Source organism: Dermacentor variabilis, chromosome 8, assembly GCF_050947875.1.
Source record: "Dermacentor variabilis isolate Ectoservices chromosome 8, ASM5094787v1, whole genome shotgun sequence".
In the NCBI taxonomy this organism is placed as follows: Eukaryota; Metazoa; Arthropoda; class Arachnida; order Ixodida; family Ixodidae; genus Dermacentor; species Dermacentor variabilis.
This window is the reverse complement of record NC_134575.1, coordinates 22,360,916-22,379,802: the sequence shown is the minus strand read 5'-3', so window position 1 is coordinate 22,379,802 and position 18,887 is coordinate 22,360,916. Positions and strand designations below refer to the sequence as shown.

The 18,887-nt window shown below is 46.0% G+C and overlaps 1 protein-coding gene and 1 long non-coding RNA gene across 2 annotated transcripts in view; both read left to right on the top strand.

The window, feature by feature from the left end:
* Positions 1-18,887, top strand: part of LOC142589809 (uncharacterized) — a 57,902-nt gene that overhangs the window by 457 nt on the left and 38,558 nt on the right. The gene's annotated exons all lie outside the window — the stretch shown is intronic.
* On the top strand, positions 15,177-18,114 carry LOC142590741 (uncharacterized). Its single transcript, XM_075703169.1, has 2 exons — positions 15,177-15,213; positions 17,393-18,114. Exons 1-2 carry the CDS (start codon positions 15,177-15,179, stop codon positions 18,112-18,114), a joined length of 759 nt encoding a protein of 252 aa, XP_075559284.1.

Below are 18,887 nucleotides of genomic sequence, written 5' to 3'. Positions count from 1 at the left end.
ATGCACTCAAGCACTGTATATGCAAACGGGACCCTCCACGGCAGCACAATGACCGTCGTGTTGCGGCTTAGATTGCGGCTTAAATCTCGTCAGTGGTGGCAGGATTGCGATGGGATGAAAATTAGAATTCCTCGGGGATAGTTAGATTTACTACGCGTTAAGGAACCTCAAGTGTTCATAGCTGCTCTATAGCCACTCACTATGGCGTGCCGCTAATCAGAATGGGTGTTTGAATGTGCGTTGGTTAGTGGCGCAAGGGCCAGGTATCGCCAAAGAGTCATGACATTGTTAGTGATTTCGCGGTGAAAGGAGGACTTCTGTGAAGTTGATGTGACGTGGCTGTAGAGGGGCCTAAACAATAGTCGCTGTAAAGTCCGTAAAATCTGCGTGCAATAAGACTATGGCGATGACTAATGACGGCTACTATAAGCCTTACACTGCATTGCCGAAGAATGATAGGATGTACAAACCATCAAAGGTGCAAAATTTGCTTCAGCACAACTGCCTCACCAGAGCCTTTGAAACACAGGGGCCTGGAGGCATGTGCTATACAGTACGACGACTATCGCACCGGCATCCTCTGAAGACAGGAAGCGTTACGAATCTATGGGACTAATAACATGTAAGACAACATCCCTGAGGAAAGCTAAGACTGTGTTTGTATTAGAAAGTGGCTCTGGACCGAGAAACATTACACGATGAAGAGGAATGTGCTGCCGGTATGCTGAGGAAAAATGTTTCGTTCTCTCACAATCGGCTTCCCCACACTCCAGGAGGACGTGGAGAATGGTCAGCCTCTCCCCGCATCTGCCACAGGTTGGAGGGTCATTTCCGGTGGGTAGAAAATTATGGGTATCAAATGTGTGTCGTATTGTAAGACGACAGAATAGGACATCTGTTTGGCATGATTTTGTTTCAGAGGGACAGAATCCTAACTGTGGCTTTATCACGTGGAGCTTATTTTTTTTCCGCGTCCGATATGCGTTGCCAGTAGTCTCGCAGGTTCTTACGTAAGAAAAGCTTCAGATTTGTGACAGGGACAGTAGCCGTAGGATTAATAGCTAAAGATGTGAGTGATGTGGCCATTTTGTCAGCTAGTACATTACCCTCGATGCCTCTATGGCCAGGTACCCAGCGTATTATATGCCTATATGATAAATAAATGCTGCATAAGAATGCGTAAAGTTCAATGAAACCCGGATTTGTAAACTTTTGTAACGAGATCAGCGCTTTTACAAGACTTAATGAGTCTGTGAATATTACTGCTCTGTCAAGTTTCAATTTCTTTATGTGTTTTCCTGCAGACAGTACAGCAGAGGCTTTTGCAGAGAAGATGCCCGTTAAGGGGTTCAATACAACACATTTAGAAAAAGAGGGACCAACAGCAGCATAAGATACACCAGAATGTGATTTTGACGCGTGTGTGTAAAATACGGAACAGCAGTACTTCGATTGAAGTTCACGGAAATGCATAGCGATTTCGAGGTCAGGAGCATGCTTTGTGACCTCCACAAAGAATACATCAAAGTCTATCACCTGCCACTACCAGGGCGGTAATAGCTTAGCTGTAGGGTTTAAGCGATGTTGGAGAATTGGAACATCCATTTCTTCGCCAAGCTCTCTTGTACGCAGCGACAAAGGAAGCCTCATAGAGGGTCTATTATGAAATAGTGTTTCACATGTCAAGTCGTTAACGGTTGTGAAACACGGATGCTATTTATTAGAACGCACTTTGAGAAAATAAGTGAAGCTGATGTATGTTCTCTGAAGATGAAGTGACCACTCATCTGACTCTACATATAGACTTTCGACAGGGCTTGTTAGAAATGCGCCAGTGACCAGGCTGGTACCCAGATGATGAACGGGATCTAACATCTTAAGCGCGCTCGGTGCGGCAGAGTGACATACTATGGCACTATAATCTAACCATGTTCGGACTAGGCTCCTATAAAGATTCAGTAAGCACTTCCTGTCACTACCCCATGTTGTGTGATAGTATTTTAAGTAAATTCATAGTTTTTATACATTGTACTTTAAGACATTTTATGTGTGAAATGAAAGTGAGCCTAGAGTGAAGTATAACACCTAGAAATTTGTGCTCTTTGTTGATTGGAATTCGTTGTCCACGCAGTTCTACACAAGGATCAGGGACCAGGCCTCTCTTTCTTGTAAAGAGAACATAAGAGATTTTTTGGGGGGCTGATTTTAAATCCATTTCGGTGCGCCCACTTGGACACCTTGTTTAAGCCCTGCTGTAACTGTATTTCGCACACTGTAAGGTTGCACGATTTGTAACCTATCTGTAGACGTAGCCTAACCTAACCAAACCTATCTACGTAGACGGAATAAAAAATGGCCGGTGGTAGAGAAGCACGAATTGTGTTCATCTTAACTATAGAGTGTGCAACTGAGTACGCCTCCGTGGGGTACACCAGGTTCTTCTATAAAATGTCGCGATAATACGTTGCCAATTTTCACGCGGAAGGTACGATTCGACAAGTAGCTTTGAATTATTTTCAGCATATTTCCATGGATGCCTATTCCCGACGAGTCTCGCAAGATCCCGTAACGCCATGTTGTGTCATATGCCTCCTCCATGTCGAGAAATATTGAGAGGATAGCATCATCAGCAGCAGCAGCAGCAACAGCCTGGTTACGCCCACTTGCTGCTTGCAAGTGGGCATAACTGCATAACTTGCTGCCAAGGGAGGGTCTTTTCCCTGCTTCGAAACAGGAACCACAATCGCTTCTTTCCTTGTAGATGGGAGGTATCCCGCAGCCCAAATAGTGTTGAAAAGTGCGAGTAGGGTAACTTTGTGTCAGTACGTAAATTTTTGATCATGTGATACATGACTCTGTCGGGTCCCGATGCAGGGCTTTTGCATGTGCTCAAGGCAGCTCTCAACTAGGCAATACTGAAAGGATGGTTATACGGTTCATTCTGTCCGCATTTTTGTATGATTGGCTTACGTTCTTCCATTTCTTTATGTTTATGAAACGATTGGGAATAGTAGATTGAGCTCGACACACGCTGGAAGTGCTCCCCAAGTGAGTGTGCCTGATTCTGCAGTTTATCGCCCTGTGTATTTACCAAAGGGAGTGAAATGTTTGTCGCCCTCTTATCCTATTAACCTTGTTCCAGACTTTGGCCTCATCTGCATACGAGTTTATGCCCGATAAAAACTTCTGTCAACTCTCTCTTCTGGCCTGTCGGCGAGTTTTACTGCCTTGGGACTTTACTTTCTTAATGTTAATAAGATTCTCCGTAGTGGGACAGGCGCGTAGCAACTCCCACGCTTTGTTCTATTTTTTACGAGCTATCCTACATTCATCGTTCCACCACGGGACACGCCGTTTGCATGCCAAGCCACTTACTTCTGATATGCATTTGGATGCGGCATCTATTATGAAGGCTGTAAAATACTCCACAGCAGCATCAATTCCTAGCGAGGACATGTCATCCCATGAGATACTAGTGAGAGTTCATAATTTCTCCCAATCAGCTGTATCAGTCTTCCATATAGGAGCCTGTGGTGGATATTCGTTTTCTTCATGTGTTCTTAGCAGTATGGGGAAGTGGTCACTTCCATAAGGATTGTTGGTAACTTCCCATTCAAGTTCAGGCAGTATAGATGGGGAAACTATGCCGAGGTCAATTGAAGAAAATGTTGTTTGCAAGACAGTAATATGTGGGTTCCTTCTTATTCAGCAGGCATGCACCAGAAGAAAAAGGGAACTTTATCAACAAGACGACCTCACGCATCTGTACGAGAGTCGCCCCACAGGCAGCTGTGCGCATTGAAATCGCCAAGAACAACATAAGGTTCTGGCAACTCACCTATAAAGGGTTGAAATTCTTGTTTATTCTTTTTGTAATGTGGGCGCATGTAAAGCGAGCCCGATGATGCGACAGCATCATCGCGATTTTTGCGAAAAGTAGCATACTATCGAAGAAAGTTTGTGTGTTTCGATTTAATGTGTGCTTCCTGCAAACACAGCACTTTTGGATTGTGTTCGTGGAGAAGTTTCTGTACATCATCAAGGTTTCTAAGAAGACCTCTGACATTCCATTGAGTAATTTGTCATCCATATTGCAAGTAAATAGGCGCTGTGTGTATTGAAACAGATGTAGTAAGTACAGAGTTCACAGAGATTAGATTACAGGGCTCTTTTGAGGCCCTGTAACAGGGTTTGGCCCTTTCTGGAGCATTCGATGGAGCCTCGCCGCTCCTTAGGCGCTTGGTGCACCGTGAGGATCAGGTGTAGTGTCCATTGCCTCTTGTGAGGCGCGGGACACGCGCTCTTGCGAGCGAGAAGTTTTCCGAGAGAGTCCTGCCTCGGAAGGCAAGACCCCTGCGCCCACCAGTCCGGAGGTCGATGGGGCTCCCTGAAGGATTTGGCTGCGCCGGCTGTTGCCGGCGCAGGAAGGGGCCAGGGAGGATGAGGCAGCCTTGGCTGCGCCTACCGTCGGGGTTGATGGTCCACTCTGCTGGGTTGGCGAAGCAATGCTAGCTGCAAGCGCCGCTGGGGCAGATGGCGTAACTGCCGACTCACTGCTTGTGGGTCAGACAGCCGCCGGAGGTCGTTGTGTCGCTCCCCCTGACGCGTCACATTGGCAAAGCTGCTCTTAGGCAGGTATGACACCCATCTAAGTGCCTCCTTGAAAGGTACGTTTTCTTTCATTTTGATTGTCACAATTTCTTTTTCTCTTTTCCAAGACGGGCAGGACCGTGAGTATGCGGCATGCTTGCCGTCACAGTTGACACAATGTGGAGTGTTCTGGTATGTTTCAGAGGAATGTTCATTATCACTGCACTTGGCACATGTCAGCCGGCCTCGACAGTCTGTGAACTGTAGAAGGATCGACATTTGACCGAGTTGGTACTGTTTGAACATCTTGAAGGGGCAGCGCAATAAGACGATGACAGAAGGCAGGAACACATAGGCCAGCGCTGAACTCACAACTAACTTTGTTCGAAGGCATACACAAACTTATGTACACAACCCATAGCCACGTGCTCTCCCATCTAGGGCGTCATTATCAGTGCGCAGGCAAAAAAACACGCAAAATCATTTACTCTAATGCTACGCTATGAGGCGGCTGAAAAATTCAAATTCACTGTCATGCCCCTTCAAGATGTTCTGTGAACTGTGGCCGAACCTTTCGCACTTAAAGTATCTAAGAGGATTGCGCACGTACGGCCTGACACGAAGTTTGATATAACCGGCCTCGATGGACTCGGGAAGGACACTTAAGCCGAAGGTGTGTATCAGGTGCTTCGTCTTGATCTCTTTACCATCTCGCCTCATCTTAATTCGTTTAACACTTATGACATTTTGTTCACTGAAGCCCTCCAAGAGTTCAGCTTCAGTGAGCTCCAGCAAGTCATCGTCCGAGACAACGCCGCGAGTGGTTTTCATAGTATGGTGGGTGCTTACCGTTACTTGGGTCTCCCCAAGTGATGCAAGTTTCGGCAGTTTCTCATACTACTTCTGATCGTGGCGCTCCAAGAGGAGATCACCGCTTGCCATTCTCGACGCCTTATATCCTGTACCAAAAACTTCAGTCAAAGACTTGGAAACAAGGAACGGTGAAATGGTTCGCACTAGTTTGTCGGGTTTTTCTGCATGAATTACGTGAAATCGAGGGTAGTTGTGGACTTCTCGTCTGAAAAACTGAAGGACACCTTAGGTGCGCCCTAGTTTCTGAGGGCGATAGGGTAGCTTAGCAAAAAGCATTTTCCATAAGTATAGTTGGGTTTTCGGCCGCGATGCCCAACAGGGGGACGTGACAGAAGTTCCTGCAAGAGAAACCCTGCCAACGCCAGCCATACATCGCTGCTATAACCAAATACAGCATAACCAAGGCTGGCTAGCCACACAAGGTTAACCTTTGCCGCCGAGAAATTTGGAAGTGAAAAGAAGTGAAGAGAAGACAGGAAAGATGGAAAAGGTGAGTGAGAAAGACGAAGATAGGAGAGGAGGACAGGAAAAGGCGAGTGCCGATTTCCCCCGGGTGGGTCAGTCCAGGGGTGCCGCCTACGTGAAGCAGAGGCCAAAGGGGTGTGTTACCTCCGCCGGGGGCCTTAACGGTCCCAACACCCGGCATCGGCTCAACCCCAAGGATCCCCCTTTCCCCGGACACGGCTAAGCCGCGCGCGGCTACACGCGGGAGGGTCCAACCCTCGTGCACTCGGGTAGGTGGTGCCGCAACACACCAAACGCCTGTTGACGCAGATACCCCGGCGGGACAGAATGCGTGTTTGTCACGCGAAGCCTTGGAATTTATTGCATTTATTTGTGTATTCGAATATATGTGTGCCAGGGTACTACTCCCGTTGCAGTAGAACAGGTGGCATGTGCCGCAATGAGCAGTCACTCAACAGTATGCTTAAGAATGCAGTATAATGAGCAGACCATGGCCAGGAATGAAAACAACACTGAAACACAAAGTGTCTAGCACATATAAAGACACCACTCTGAAGCATTGCGTTTGAAATATCTCTCGCATAGGTTAGAATTAAGTTAAATACCCAGAATTGTTTTGTTCAAGAGACGTCAAGCGTGGCGGAATAAGAATATACTGACCCACGGCGAAGTAGACTGATAATACTCAAGAAAAAGAGCGCACAACGTTAAACTTGAAGTACCACCTGGTGTAAAAAAACATGAGTGAGCATATGACGTCATAGTGAAACCAGCTTCCAACGCAACCAGCTGCGATTCGGAGGCTACTTCGGAGACATACGATGAAAAATAGGAAAAGGAAAAGAAAGCGATGGGGTTAGCTAGCAGTGGTTTGTACTAGGGAGAGAATTTGTTTGCAGCATTGCATCCAGCGGCAGCCTGAACGCAATGGGGACTATTGCTTCAAAGTGCTTGGAAGAAGCAAACTATGATTGTTCCAGCTCCTCTCGAACAAGCTTTAATTGATGAAGCTGTCCATGCTCAGACACGCGTGAAAGTAAGACATGCTTCCTTTCAGCAACCAATGCAGCAATTTCAAAATATCTGTTTCAGTGTGAAGAAAATTGTTTTACTCAACGGATTCATGGTTGCATGTTTTCTTTGTTTGAGTCCTTATAAAATATAACAAAAATGAGACGGTAAGAAATAAAAAAAATAATTGGGCAACGAAGCTCTACTTCATACGCCGTATCAGAAATAAATATCGTTTCCAACAGCTGAATATCCTGAGCATCTGAAGCAATCACAGATGAGTTGTTTATCACACTAGCCGCCGCACAATGCTAATTATTTTGAAGTAAATTTTTTGAATAATTTAGGTACGCGAAAAGAAGCCTTCGTGTAAACTATAATGATTGTTTTCATTATATGGACTCTACACTAGAGCGAAATATCGTTTGTACATCTATAATGGCTAAACTTCTTATGTTAAAGTAATGAATCCGGTATGTTTCATTTCCTTCATCTGTTGTGTGAGTCAGTTTGAGCATTCGAGATTCCAAAAGCGAATAGCTTTTATTTCACTTTTCTTAGGTATGGCCATCATTGTTAAAACTCTCTAAGATATGTCGAATGAAATGATATCTCAGTGCCGCGCCTCACGCAATAGAGAATACTGCCGCTAGATGAGGTTTCTGTGTTAGTCTGACCAATAATTCTTTCATAAATATCATGGGTTAACAATACATTGTACAAGGGCATTGTTTCCATCCTAGGATGACTTACGTGGCTCTGAAAGAAAGCATTGAATTTGTGCCCCCCCCCCAAATGCAAAAAGACCAAATAAAAATTGGACGACGCTTAAGCTTCGCCTTCAAGAGTGGAACGCGACAGCGTTCCCGTCGACCCGCCAAGGGGTGTAAGACAATGGGCTACGGGGCAGCCATCACTTACGAGGCGTCCCGCATCGGACGCGGTGAGCGTCGAGCAACGCAGCGTTCGGCGCAGCAGCGGAACGAACCAAAGACCTCGGTGTCTCGGAGGGGGAAATGATGCAAGCCAGCCAAACGTCGTGATAGGCACGGGCAGAGAGTTAGACAAATAGTGATCTAAAGAAAGGAAGGACGCTTGATTCTGCAACCCGTGAGGCAGCAAGGCGAAGCGTCGTCAGGGGAGAGAGAGTCCGGGCCGCGACCCGCCTCGCACCGGTCCTCGCACAGCCCCAATGCGCGCGTGGCGCGCCATCTGTCGGGGCAGCGCCGTACATGGAGAGGAGGGGGTCTTCTGTGTTTGCCGCAAGATGGCTCTGCGTGTGCAGAAAGCGCAGAATAAATGTAGCGGAAACGCACTTCGCTACTCGTGTAATTGCGACTTCTGTAAGTTACAAGTTCATAATTGCCGATATACACCGCAGTATAACTTTCCACGGCTCGTTTCCAAGGCAACACCGCATTCACTAGAGGCGCGTTTGTACCGCTTTGAAGCATCGAACTCGTGGCTGAGTGGTAGCGTCTCCGTCTCACACTCTGGAGACCCTGGTTAGATTCCCACATAGCCCATCCTGGAAGTTGCTTTTTATTTATGAAGTGCCTGCCGTGATGTATCGCTCACGGCCAACGCCGCGGACGCCGATGACACCGGCTTTTCTGCGACACCAGCTCCTTAACGCTGTCGCGTTAACATATTGCAGGATATTTTTCTCCGGAGATATGGCTCTTTGAAACATCGTGCGACCCACCGCAGCGATGGTTTTGCTTTCATCCAGTGTCAAGCTTGCTGCCATCGTAGAAGTTCTTATGCAGCATCAGTTAAGTACTATCAATATTATATAGATATCGCTCCTGCAATTGGCTCACTCGCGCGCACTCCGAGTATTCAAGTCGGGAGCCGGCAAGCACCTGCATCCGAGCAGCATGACGCAATAATCACGAATAAGCTTATTCAGCTGATAACTGGCTGCAAATCTGCTGCCGGAATGATGACAATGTGAACAGAGGACGATATGACCGCATAGCTTGCATCACGTGTCGAGCAGGACGATTCTCGGAATTTTTGTTTTCTTTCCGCGGTGCTACATCACCGACAGCGTTTCTGGCGGCCAAAACTGTCATTGTAGCCGCGGTGGCGAACAATGAGCGAAAATGCAAGGCATGTGCGTCACTGAGGACGCGCATGCTCAGACGTGGCCTATCGCAAGCTACGTGTTATCAGTAGATCTCGCCTGTGCAGTTCCGAGCGTGACGTTCTGGCGTTCTAGACAAGCGTGTTGACTTTTGTACAAATGAGTCAGCACTGTCACCGGGATGCCCCCGAACAGCGCAAGATTAGGCAGATTTTCATGTTTGTTCTAACCTTAGCGTCCAAGAAGGAGACCCCTGTTCGCTAGCTTCGATGCTTTATAGCCTGTACGAAAAACTTCCTTCAGAGGTTTCGCAAGTACAAAAGGTGAAATTGTTCCTACTGTAGGTTTTGCTTTATCAGATTGGATTACAGGATATCGTGGCAAGTTTTTTTTTTCATCGACCCACAAACTGGAACACTTCATCAGTGCACCCTGTTTTCAGAGGGCGATCAGGAAATTGCGGAAACAGCCGGCGATAAGTAAACATGGAGTTTTCAGCAGCGGTGCCAGCCACCCACCATGGAGACCAACAAGGGCACGTGACAGGACTTGTGTATAAACAGGTCCTGCCACCGCCAGCTGTACACAGCCACAATAAGCTAATGTGTTATAAGCAAGGGTGGCTACTGCACACAAGGTAAACCCCTGCTGCCTGGAAAATCGAAAATGTGATGAAGTGAGAAGAAGAAAGTAAAGATTAGGTGTGAAGAATAATTAATTAATTATGGGGTTTTACGTGCCAAAACCACTTTCTGATTATGAGGCACGCCGTAGTGGAGGACTCCGGAAATTTCGGCCACCTGGGGTTTTTTAACGTGCACTTAAATCTAAGCACACGGGTGTTTTCGCATTTCGCACCCATCGAAATGCGGCCGCCGTGGCCGGGATTCGATCCCGCGACCTCGTGCTCAGCAGCCCAACACCATAGCCACTGAGCAACCACGGCGGGTAAGATTAGGTGTGAGGCAAAGAAGGTTGGAGAGAGAGGAGAGGTGCAGGAATAGGCAACTACCAATTTTCCCCGGGTGGGTCAGTCCGGAGGTCCCGTATACGGGAAGCAGAGGCCAAAGAGGCGTGTTGCCTTCGTCAGGGTGCCTTGAAGGTCGAAATAGCCGGCATTGGCTCAACCCCCGGGTTCCCCCTTTACCCAGACACGGCTAACCCGCGCACGTCTACACGCGAGTGGGCCCAAACCTCATGTGCTCAGATACGCGGTGTCCCAACACACCAAACGCCTGCTTACGCAGGCGCCCCTGCGGGGTCCGTCTCCCGGTTCTTGTCATTAGGCCGGTGTTGTGAGGCCACCTCTTTCTCTTGAACATTTTCCTCACAAAAAGTAAAAATAAATCGCATTTTGGGCATCGCCACTCAGTTTCCCACTTCTGCCTCAGTAGCTATACGGTGTGTAGCACCTCAATCGCTAGTGCGTTAGCTACCACGCAATATTGCCGGTTGGCCATTTTTTCGGAGATTTCTTACACATAGAAATACAAAGATAGGGGTGGTGTCTGAGGATGCAGTTTAAAGGCCAAACCGGGAAATACCTTAGCGTGTGAAGACAATCTTGTAAATGGTATCGAGAAGGTAGCGGTTTTGTAAAAAAGGGTTGCTGTCACAGTAAATCAATTATTCCTGAAGCATGCTAAGGTTGGTAAACTGCGGTCATCGATTAAGAGAAGTAGCCTTAAAATGAGGTAGTGTAGGCTTCTAAGTAACTGTTTATTATTTGAACGATGTTCTCAACTTTTGTGCTCCAACTGTAACAGCGCGATGCCGCTGTCTGGGTGTTGCCAAAATATACCTGACTTTCATCCAGAATGTGGTCCTTCAAGGAATACTTAGTGGCTCATACGTTAGTCAAAATAAAGATTTTTCAATATCTATGCAATATATTCTGCCAAGAAAAATTTTTTTGCCACGGAAAAGCTGCATGTTTAACATAGTGTATAATACCTCTAATGAAGCAGACGCGCCCCTGCGTATGTGCCGACTAAACAGGAAGACAAAGGACCATGCCGTGATCGCAAGCGGACCCCGTGCTACGGACAGCCCTTGCAGTGCCTTTATATACCTAGCATTCCACAACGTTGTGAACGACAATAAACTTCGTCGCTTTGAACCCATACTTTGAAAGGAACAGGTTATATCTTTTTTCGTATATTTGGGTGACAGAACTGAAGGCTTGGTATCTCAAAAACAATAAAAACCGATACCCTTAAAGTTTCAAAGATATATTGTAACTGCTATCAAGAGGCATTCAATTAAGGGCCGATAATATCTAACATATATAAACAATAAAAAACGCCTTAATAATGTTTCCATAAACATGACAAAGGAGTAGTCCTCATGCAGCTCGATGGAGTATGAACTATAATTTAGCTAAATATACAGTTTGTGTATGTATAGCTTACATAGCAAACAGCATTGTGGGGGGCCGTTTGCTATAGGCAGACTCTCGAAAAGAGCTGTAAAACTGAAGATGTAGTTACAAGGACAGAGCTGGCAATAGTCTAGAGACTGAAGATAAAATTGCGCACATCAGAATGAGTAACTACTGGGAAATATGACGTTATTGCAAGAACGAGAAGTTGTCGTAGTGAATGAGTTGAGAGGCGGAAATATTGATAACTTTAGTAAAGAGAATTGCTCTTAAGATGGCAGTAGCCTTCAAAAAATTACCAATTTGGGCTTCTAAGTAAAACAAGAACAATGCGAAAGTGATCTCGACCTGGCTATTAAACTTCGACAGCGCTATATTTTTACAGAATTTTTATATTTTACAACTGCAGAATGTAACTGACTGTGAACGGCAAAGTAGTTCTTTAACAATTACTTTGCCGGATCCAGATTTTTTATTAAATTGCGGTTGTTTAAGATTCATGTGAAATGTTGTGCCGAGATAAATCCATTCGCAAGTAACAGCTGTACACTTGCGAATACAGACAATAACGTATATTTAAAAGCAGAATATTTTACTGGCTTGACATACTTCAGCAAAATAAATTCATAACTCCTTTATACATATGTGAAAATAGTTTCGAAAGGTCATTATTGCTGTTACTGTTCTAAGTACATTTCAAATGGATAGCCGATATTATGTCTCGTACCTAAAGGAGGCATATGTTGGCAGAAAAATGGCAAGGAGTTTCCTTGTGTGCTCGCAGGAACATTATTTATATATTGCCTGATGCGGCTACACTTGTTCACGCAGATTGTTGTAACGGGATAGCGTACTTTAGTTTACTGTTAGGTTGCAAAATCGTGCAGACCGGCGTCTTAATTTTCTAATTTTTTGGAGTGCGCATAGCTTTTAGCCACTTCGATCGCAGGAACATGTCAGCATTTTCGTGTCTCTACAAGCGGTAATCGATCATGCTGACGGTGTCGCTCTGGTGTGGCCACTGATGTGTTCTTCAACGTTGAAAATGCCGGTATATAGTGAACGAGGGGGGGGGGGGAGAGGCATAAAAAGTTATTTTCCAGGGGCGCAACACCCGCAGCTATTTCAAGACACCCGATTAAAGTTCCATGTAGATGGGGAAAGGAACAAATGCTTACCGTCGGAGTGGCAATAAAATAAGGGGACGAACTGCCGAAACAATGTGCACAGTACGTGTTAGGAAGGTTAGAGGTGCTACCGGACAGCAAGGAAACACGGAACGAATAAGCACATGTAAGGCCGACGGGGAACTTAAACTAGTGGGTAATCTATGGAAATGTGCTGTGAAGGAAGACAATGCAACGCACGTGTTGATTTAAAAAGTAAATACGGTAGTTTTAGGCGCGTCAAGATGTGAATATGAGGCACTACGACGCGGAGGATTCCGGATTAATTTTGCGCATCTGTGGTTTCCTTTTTATGTGTCCCGAAGCTTACACACAGCCGTTGATATTAAGCTCAGAACCTTATTCTGAGACATCGCCAATTTTTATGAAAATTTCCGATTAAAATAAATTTATGGTGGTAAATAGTTTTGCGAATAGACTAGTAATAAGCAGTGACAATGCGAACGCCTATCTTCTGCTGAAGTAACCTAGACTATGCGTAACTCTTACACTGGGGGATCGGTATATTATATATGTCGAAATATATACACAAACTTTAAAATTTTTTTACCCGCAATGAAAATTTCAGATACATTTATTATAACAAATTACCTCCACTTATTAAGCAGTAATTTCTTGTAAAGTAATTTGTAGCACGCAACATAAATGACACATGCCGAGGACTACTTAACACATTACACATTATATGCCGACCTGTGAACCTTAAAAATCGTAAATTGCAGTGGTAGGGACACTGAGAATGAAGAAGAGGGGGGGGGATTGTTGCAGGTCTTATTTTTATTATAAGGGTGTACATGCGCACTTTATTAACAATAATTTACTTTTAGACGCAGAATGCAAGCAGCAGCCAAGCTGAAATACTAGATACTGTTACGAACAAGATCATTTTGAGGTCTTGGTTACTTTTTCAGCAAATCTGTTGCTGATTTCGCCTTGTTTAGGAATTTATCTTTATCCCCTTCGGTGGAGCAATTGCGCCCACGCGTCCTTTTGCAATCAGAAGACTTCCAACAGAAAACTCATAGACTTATGGCTGAAACATTTTTGTAAGCAGAATTCTTTTTCCTACACATTAATGCAAAATTCGTAAAATCATAAAAGAATGAGCCCAATCTCACAAAGATAACGAAAACTTCTGAAAGATTAACATGTATGCCACACGTAAGCTAAAGCGGCTGCCAGCTCGCCAATGATTAGAAATAGCCATTGCTTCTATTTTGTTTAACATTAAGTCAGCCCTGTGTGTTTTATGCTGGACAAATATGGGCGGTGAAAATAGACACTGTAGACATGCCACTTCCGCGTTTACCGACTATGCAAGAGGCGTCCGTTACTGAGAGAGGACTCCTCGATAGTTTAAACTCTGAAGTGATAGTACATAGCCTTTCATTTCGAGCGATGTTGCGTTACTTCACTATTGTTGTGAGCTCCGTCAAGCAAACACGACCTTTCGGTTCAATGAAGTGCATTCCATTCGAATAGGCAAGTCCTTGTCGCCACTTTAACGATAAAGCATGTAGGAAGGTAAACCACTGCATGTGTACTTGCTGGCCATTGCCATTCGTCGCGAAATCCCTCGCGTGCCAGCTGGCCAGTGCGAATTGAGAGAAGTCCAAATAGGGTGTGGCTCGTGTGGGCGGTTTCCTTGTGTGCCTATTGTTGGGGGTCGCTTAATCTCAAGTTTAGGAGACGCATTGAAACTAGAGCCAGCATGAAGCGTTCGTTCACTGCTGCTGCCACTCCTCATCACGCCAGTGTTCTGTGGGCCAGTGTTGACGTTCAGAGAGTGAAATAGGTTCATGTATGCCTGCACGCGCGTAACACTATGCTCGGTAATTTATTTGAGAAGCAAATGTCTATTGGAACTTACAGAGCCGATAATTCTACTAACTTCACTGACTGTCTCATAAATTGTTATTGCAAACAATGCTTCGCATTTAGGCCGAAACGGTGACTTATCTTTGGATTAGGTAACTCTGCGAGCAATTTCAAAACGCAGAATTGACATTAATAGTGTTTCAGGATTCCACTGTATTAGCCAGTTTGCCCCAGTTAACATAGTTGAAGCTTCTTTTCTCATCAGCAGTCAACTTGTGCCCCAGTTCTTAAAACTTCAGCAAAAAGGGAAAGGTTTGTCATGTATTGCAAATGTGGATTAAACCTTTAGCCAGAAGCGGTCATGTTGACCTGATACCTTGCCGCCGAAATATTTGCACCCACCTAAATGCTCTCAGCAGTGTTCAAAAGAAGTTTATTGGAAGGCTTCTCTGGTATGTTTATATTTGTCTTCCGTCATTGTCTTGCAAGAAGCCGATTCCCTGATGTCACCAACATTGGCAACTCTGTCGACGCTGGATATGAAACGAAATCTTAGAAACGAATCTGTACGAAATACAATTCCAAAAGCCTAAAGAACATTTTGTTGGCCGACTGATATAAAAAAATAGAAAAGACAAAGCTAAACACACACATGCGCATGAACATCAAGCAGGTCTTGGGCCTTCCACAAAGAGCAAGTACAGCAAAGGTTGACCAGCTAGGCATGCACAACAACATCGACGAAGTGATCGAGGCTCAGACTATGGCGCAAATACTCCGCCTGTCCTCGTCCAAAACCGGTAGGCTAATCCTAATTGAAGCCAATGTCTCCCCTTCTCCCTATCTCGAGCACGCGGTTACCCTACCGAGCGAAATTAGAGAGAAATACAAAGTCTTACCGTTTCCCAGAAACGTCCACCCACAACACAACGTTGGTAGGCGCCGGGCCCGCGCCCACGCGATTCTCGACCGAATCGACGCGGATCGTGAAGCCACCGCATTTGTGGACGCGGCCCAGAACGGCAGCACATCCACTTTCGCAATAGCAGTCGTGGACGGCAACGGAACGCTACGATCATCCGCATCGGTTAAAACGAGCACCAGCGCTAAGGCAGAACAAATAGCCGTAGCCATCGCCATGGCAGACCCCACATTCACTTATGTCTTCACGGACTCGCGTGAAGCAATTCGGGCCAACGAATGCGCAACGTATGTAAAGAAGCAGCGCGTATACTACTAGCGAGCTCAAAAGAGAGCAAACGGTGTGTTTGGATCGCACCGATGGCGCGAGTTGTTGTGGTCGCACCGCTGGTGCGATCGGTTGGGAACTCGGCGCTGACGCCCGTGGTTGTACCTGGGTCGCAAGCCCCAAGGGTAGCGTTGGCCTGGCGGCCTGGGGTACAACTGGAAGCATCCGAAGGTCCCGGCAAAGCATGAGTCGACTGGTAACAACAAAACAACTTGTTTATTTTAACATCGCAAAGAGTTGGCGGTCAGGTTGACCGAAGTAGAGAGACGGGAGAGCACTTTACTCAACAGAAGAAATCGGAGACCTCCTTTTGGCGTCCGGGGGCAGCTGTTTTTATACTCTCGCAGTTGAGGGCAAGAAGGAACCCCTCAATAGACGAGCACGTGATTGTACAATGGGTTAAGGTGAAGCATACTGTCGTAGCGCCGCTGGTCGGGCACAAAGACTGGGAGGAGAATGTAACTTCTGCTCTCGTAGCGCCTCTGGTCGGGCACAATGACTGGGAGGAGAAGGTAACCTCTGCTCTCGTAGCGCCTCTGGTCGGGCACAATGGCACATACACTCACACACGCACATGAAGACACGTGGCATCGGAACATGCCTGGAAACGCCTGGAAACGCCTGGAAACGCCTGGCGGGGAGCGTAGCGGCGACGCCGAACGGGCCAAAATGTCTGCCGCATTGTTGCAGTCGCGCCGGCTAAACCGCGCGTCGTAGGCGAAACGTAACAGGTGCCTCTCCTGGTTCCCCGCTCACACGGGGAAAGAAATTCACCCGGAAAAAGCTACCTCAATGAAACGGCCCACGACCGTGCGCGAGAACTTGCCCGCCGTGACGGTGCCACGGCCTCCGAGGGGCTGCACATTCAGTTTGATGACCAGCTCCTCACTTACCAAGAAATCACCTCCCGCTATCGGAAAGGCAGAACCAAATTCCCGCTCCCACACGCCAAACTCGAACGCGCGCAGGCGGCCGCGTTTCGAATGCTACAAACGGACTCGTATCCGTCACACTGAGCCGCTACAACTCAGAAACCCCGGCAAATTGCCCAGACTGCCGAGAATTTTATTGCCCACTCTCGCACACGCTATGGCAATGTACCACGTTACCAAAGGGCCCTCTCTCCAGTGAGCCCGAATGGGAAGAAGCCCTCAAAAGCCCGGACCTCAAACTCCAACTCAAGGCCAACTCCAACTCAACTGGCGGAGCGTCGCCGCGTTCCCGTCCCGACTTGGGCGTCGGCTACGGTTTCGGCCGGAGGAGTTCCCCGCGTGGGATCTCAAACGGCTTGAAACTCCTCAGGACTTCAATAAAGTTCTTGACTGACTGACTGATCTGACTGGCCGATCTAGAACTAATATCAAACATGCGACAGTTGCGTCATGCCTAATGCGAATTACATCTCTTTCCATTCCTTTGCGACCACGAATAATGTCTTGGAAGTAAGCTTATTTTTATTTAATTTCAGTACTATTATCATATAGGCAGGCTGATACCGGAGAGAAAACACATAATTGGCACATGGTGCAATATTTACTGTACATCATGAACACAGTTCAGTATATAAGAATACCAACTCTGCGCAAATCGACTTGTCCTGAGCGGTGATATAGAACTAAATCCCGGTCCCACGAGAAAGACGATTCGTAACACTGGTAATTCAGACGAAACTTCGTGTTCATCTGCTGAACCTGATAATGACTTGAACAATATTTCTGGAATACTGACAGAACTATTGGCTGGGCAAAAAACGATCGCTCGAGACATCGCTGACATCAAGGTTTTTCAGCAAACTGTTAACAAGCGTTTTGACGCTCTGGAATCCCGTGTGGCCGCTCTCGAAAAAACTAGCGCTGATCCTAGCGTCTCACTTGACCATTCTGGTTCCGACGTACGCTCTTTATCTCAGGCTGTTTCGGAACTAATTAAAAAGAATGATGACCTTGAAAATCGCTCGAGACGCAACAATATAATTTTGCATGGGCTTGGTGAACACAATGCTGAAAACACAGATACGCTTTTGTCTAATGTACACCAATTTTTCTCAGAGAAACTTCAAATTGAATGCCCGCCCATCGAACGTTGTCACAGAATTGGCACCAAACGTGAAGGTAGATGGCGCCCAGTTATATTACGAGTACTAGACTTTCGGAACAAAGTAGAAATAATGAATATTGTCTCAAAGCTGAAAGGAACAAAATTTTACATAACTGAAGATTACTCGGCTAATGTACGTACCATTCGCAAAAAGCTATGGGCAGCAACTTCTTTTCGTGACCATGGTTCTGTGGTGAGGTTGCGTTATGACCATGTGTTTATAAACGGTGTCCGCTACAGGTGGAATGATGCAGCTAATGCCTTAGTTGACGATTCAGGTCTCGCTGTAAACACCGTAGTGAATAATTCGAGCCTTTCTGAGAACACTCTCCCGGCCACGTCATCTTCACCTTGACAAATTCACGACTCTTACAAGCTTACTTTCTTGAATTTGAATGCAAGAAGTCTAGTAAATAAGTTCCCGCTGTTTCTTTCCTTGGTAGCCTCCTATTCCCCTCATTTCATTGGTGTCACTGAAACATGGCTTCACGATCACATATATGACTCTGAAATCACTCCACCCGGCTATGTAGCTGTCCGATCAGACCGCAAAACTGGCAGGGGAGGCGGTGTCGCCCTTTTCTTTAAATCGGATTTAAAGTTTTCAGTTATCTGTCCTCCAGCAGATCTTGAGTCTGTTTGGTGTAAATTATACTTAGGCAAAAAAACAATCATAGTCTCTGTTTTCTACCATCCACCTGCCTCCTCACCTGATAACATTTTCCTTCTCGCTGATTACATCAGCACGCACAGTTTTCATGCATCTAGCTTAATTCTAATGGGAGACTTTAACACACCAGATATTCACTGGCCCTCACTATCGCATCACAGTTGTTTAGGTAGCGAACTAATTAACTTTTCTTTATCTTTTGGGCTTACACAAGTAGTCACTGGCGCCACAAGACAAAACACACTTCTTGACCTAGTGTTCATTAGTTCAGACCTTGTTGATAAGCTGTCTGACTGTGAAATTACAGACGGAATTTCAGATCACAGGGCAGTGTTTATATCGCTAAACTGCACAGTTTGTAAACCGCGTGCCGAAATTCAAACTTTTTTCGACTTTAATCGCTCTGACGACACGTCTATTCTTGATGTCTTATCAGAACGTTTTGAATCGTTTTGCAC

What these genes read in the sequence shown, in the direction of transcription:
- LOC142590741 (XM_075703169.1), top strand. Translation starts at nt 15,177, where the DNA reads ATGGCGCAAATACTCCGCCTGTCCTCGTCCAAAACCG. An exon ending in CCTGTCCTCGTCCAAAACCG is followed by an intron (nt 15,214 to 17,392) that starts GTAGGCTAATCC and finishes GAATACTGACAG; the next exon opens with AACTATTGGCTGGGCAAAAA.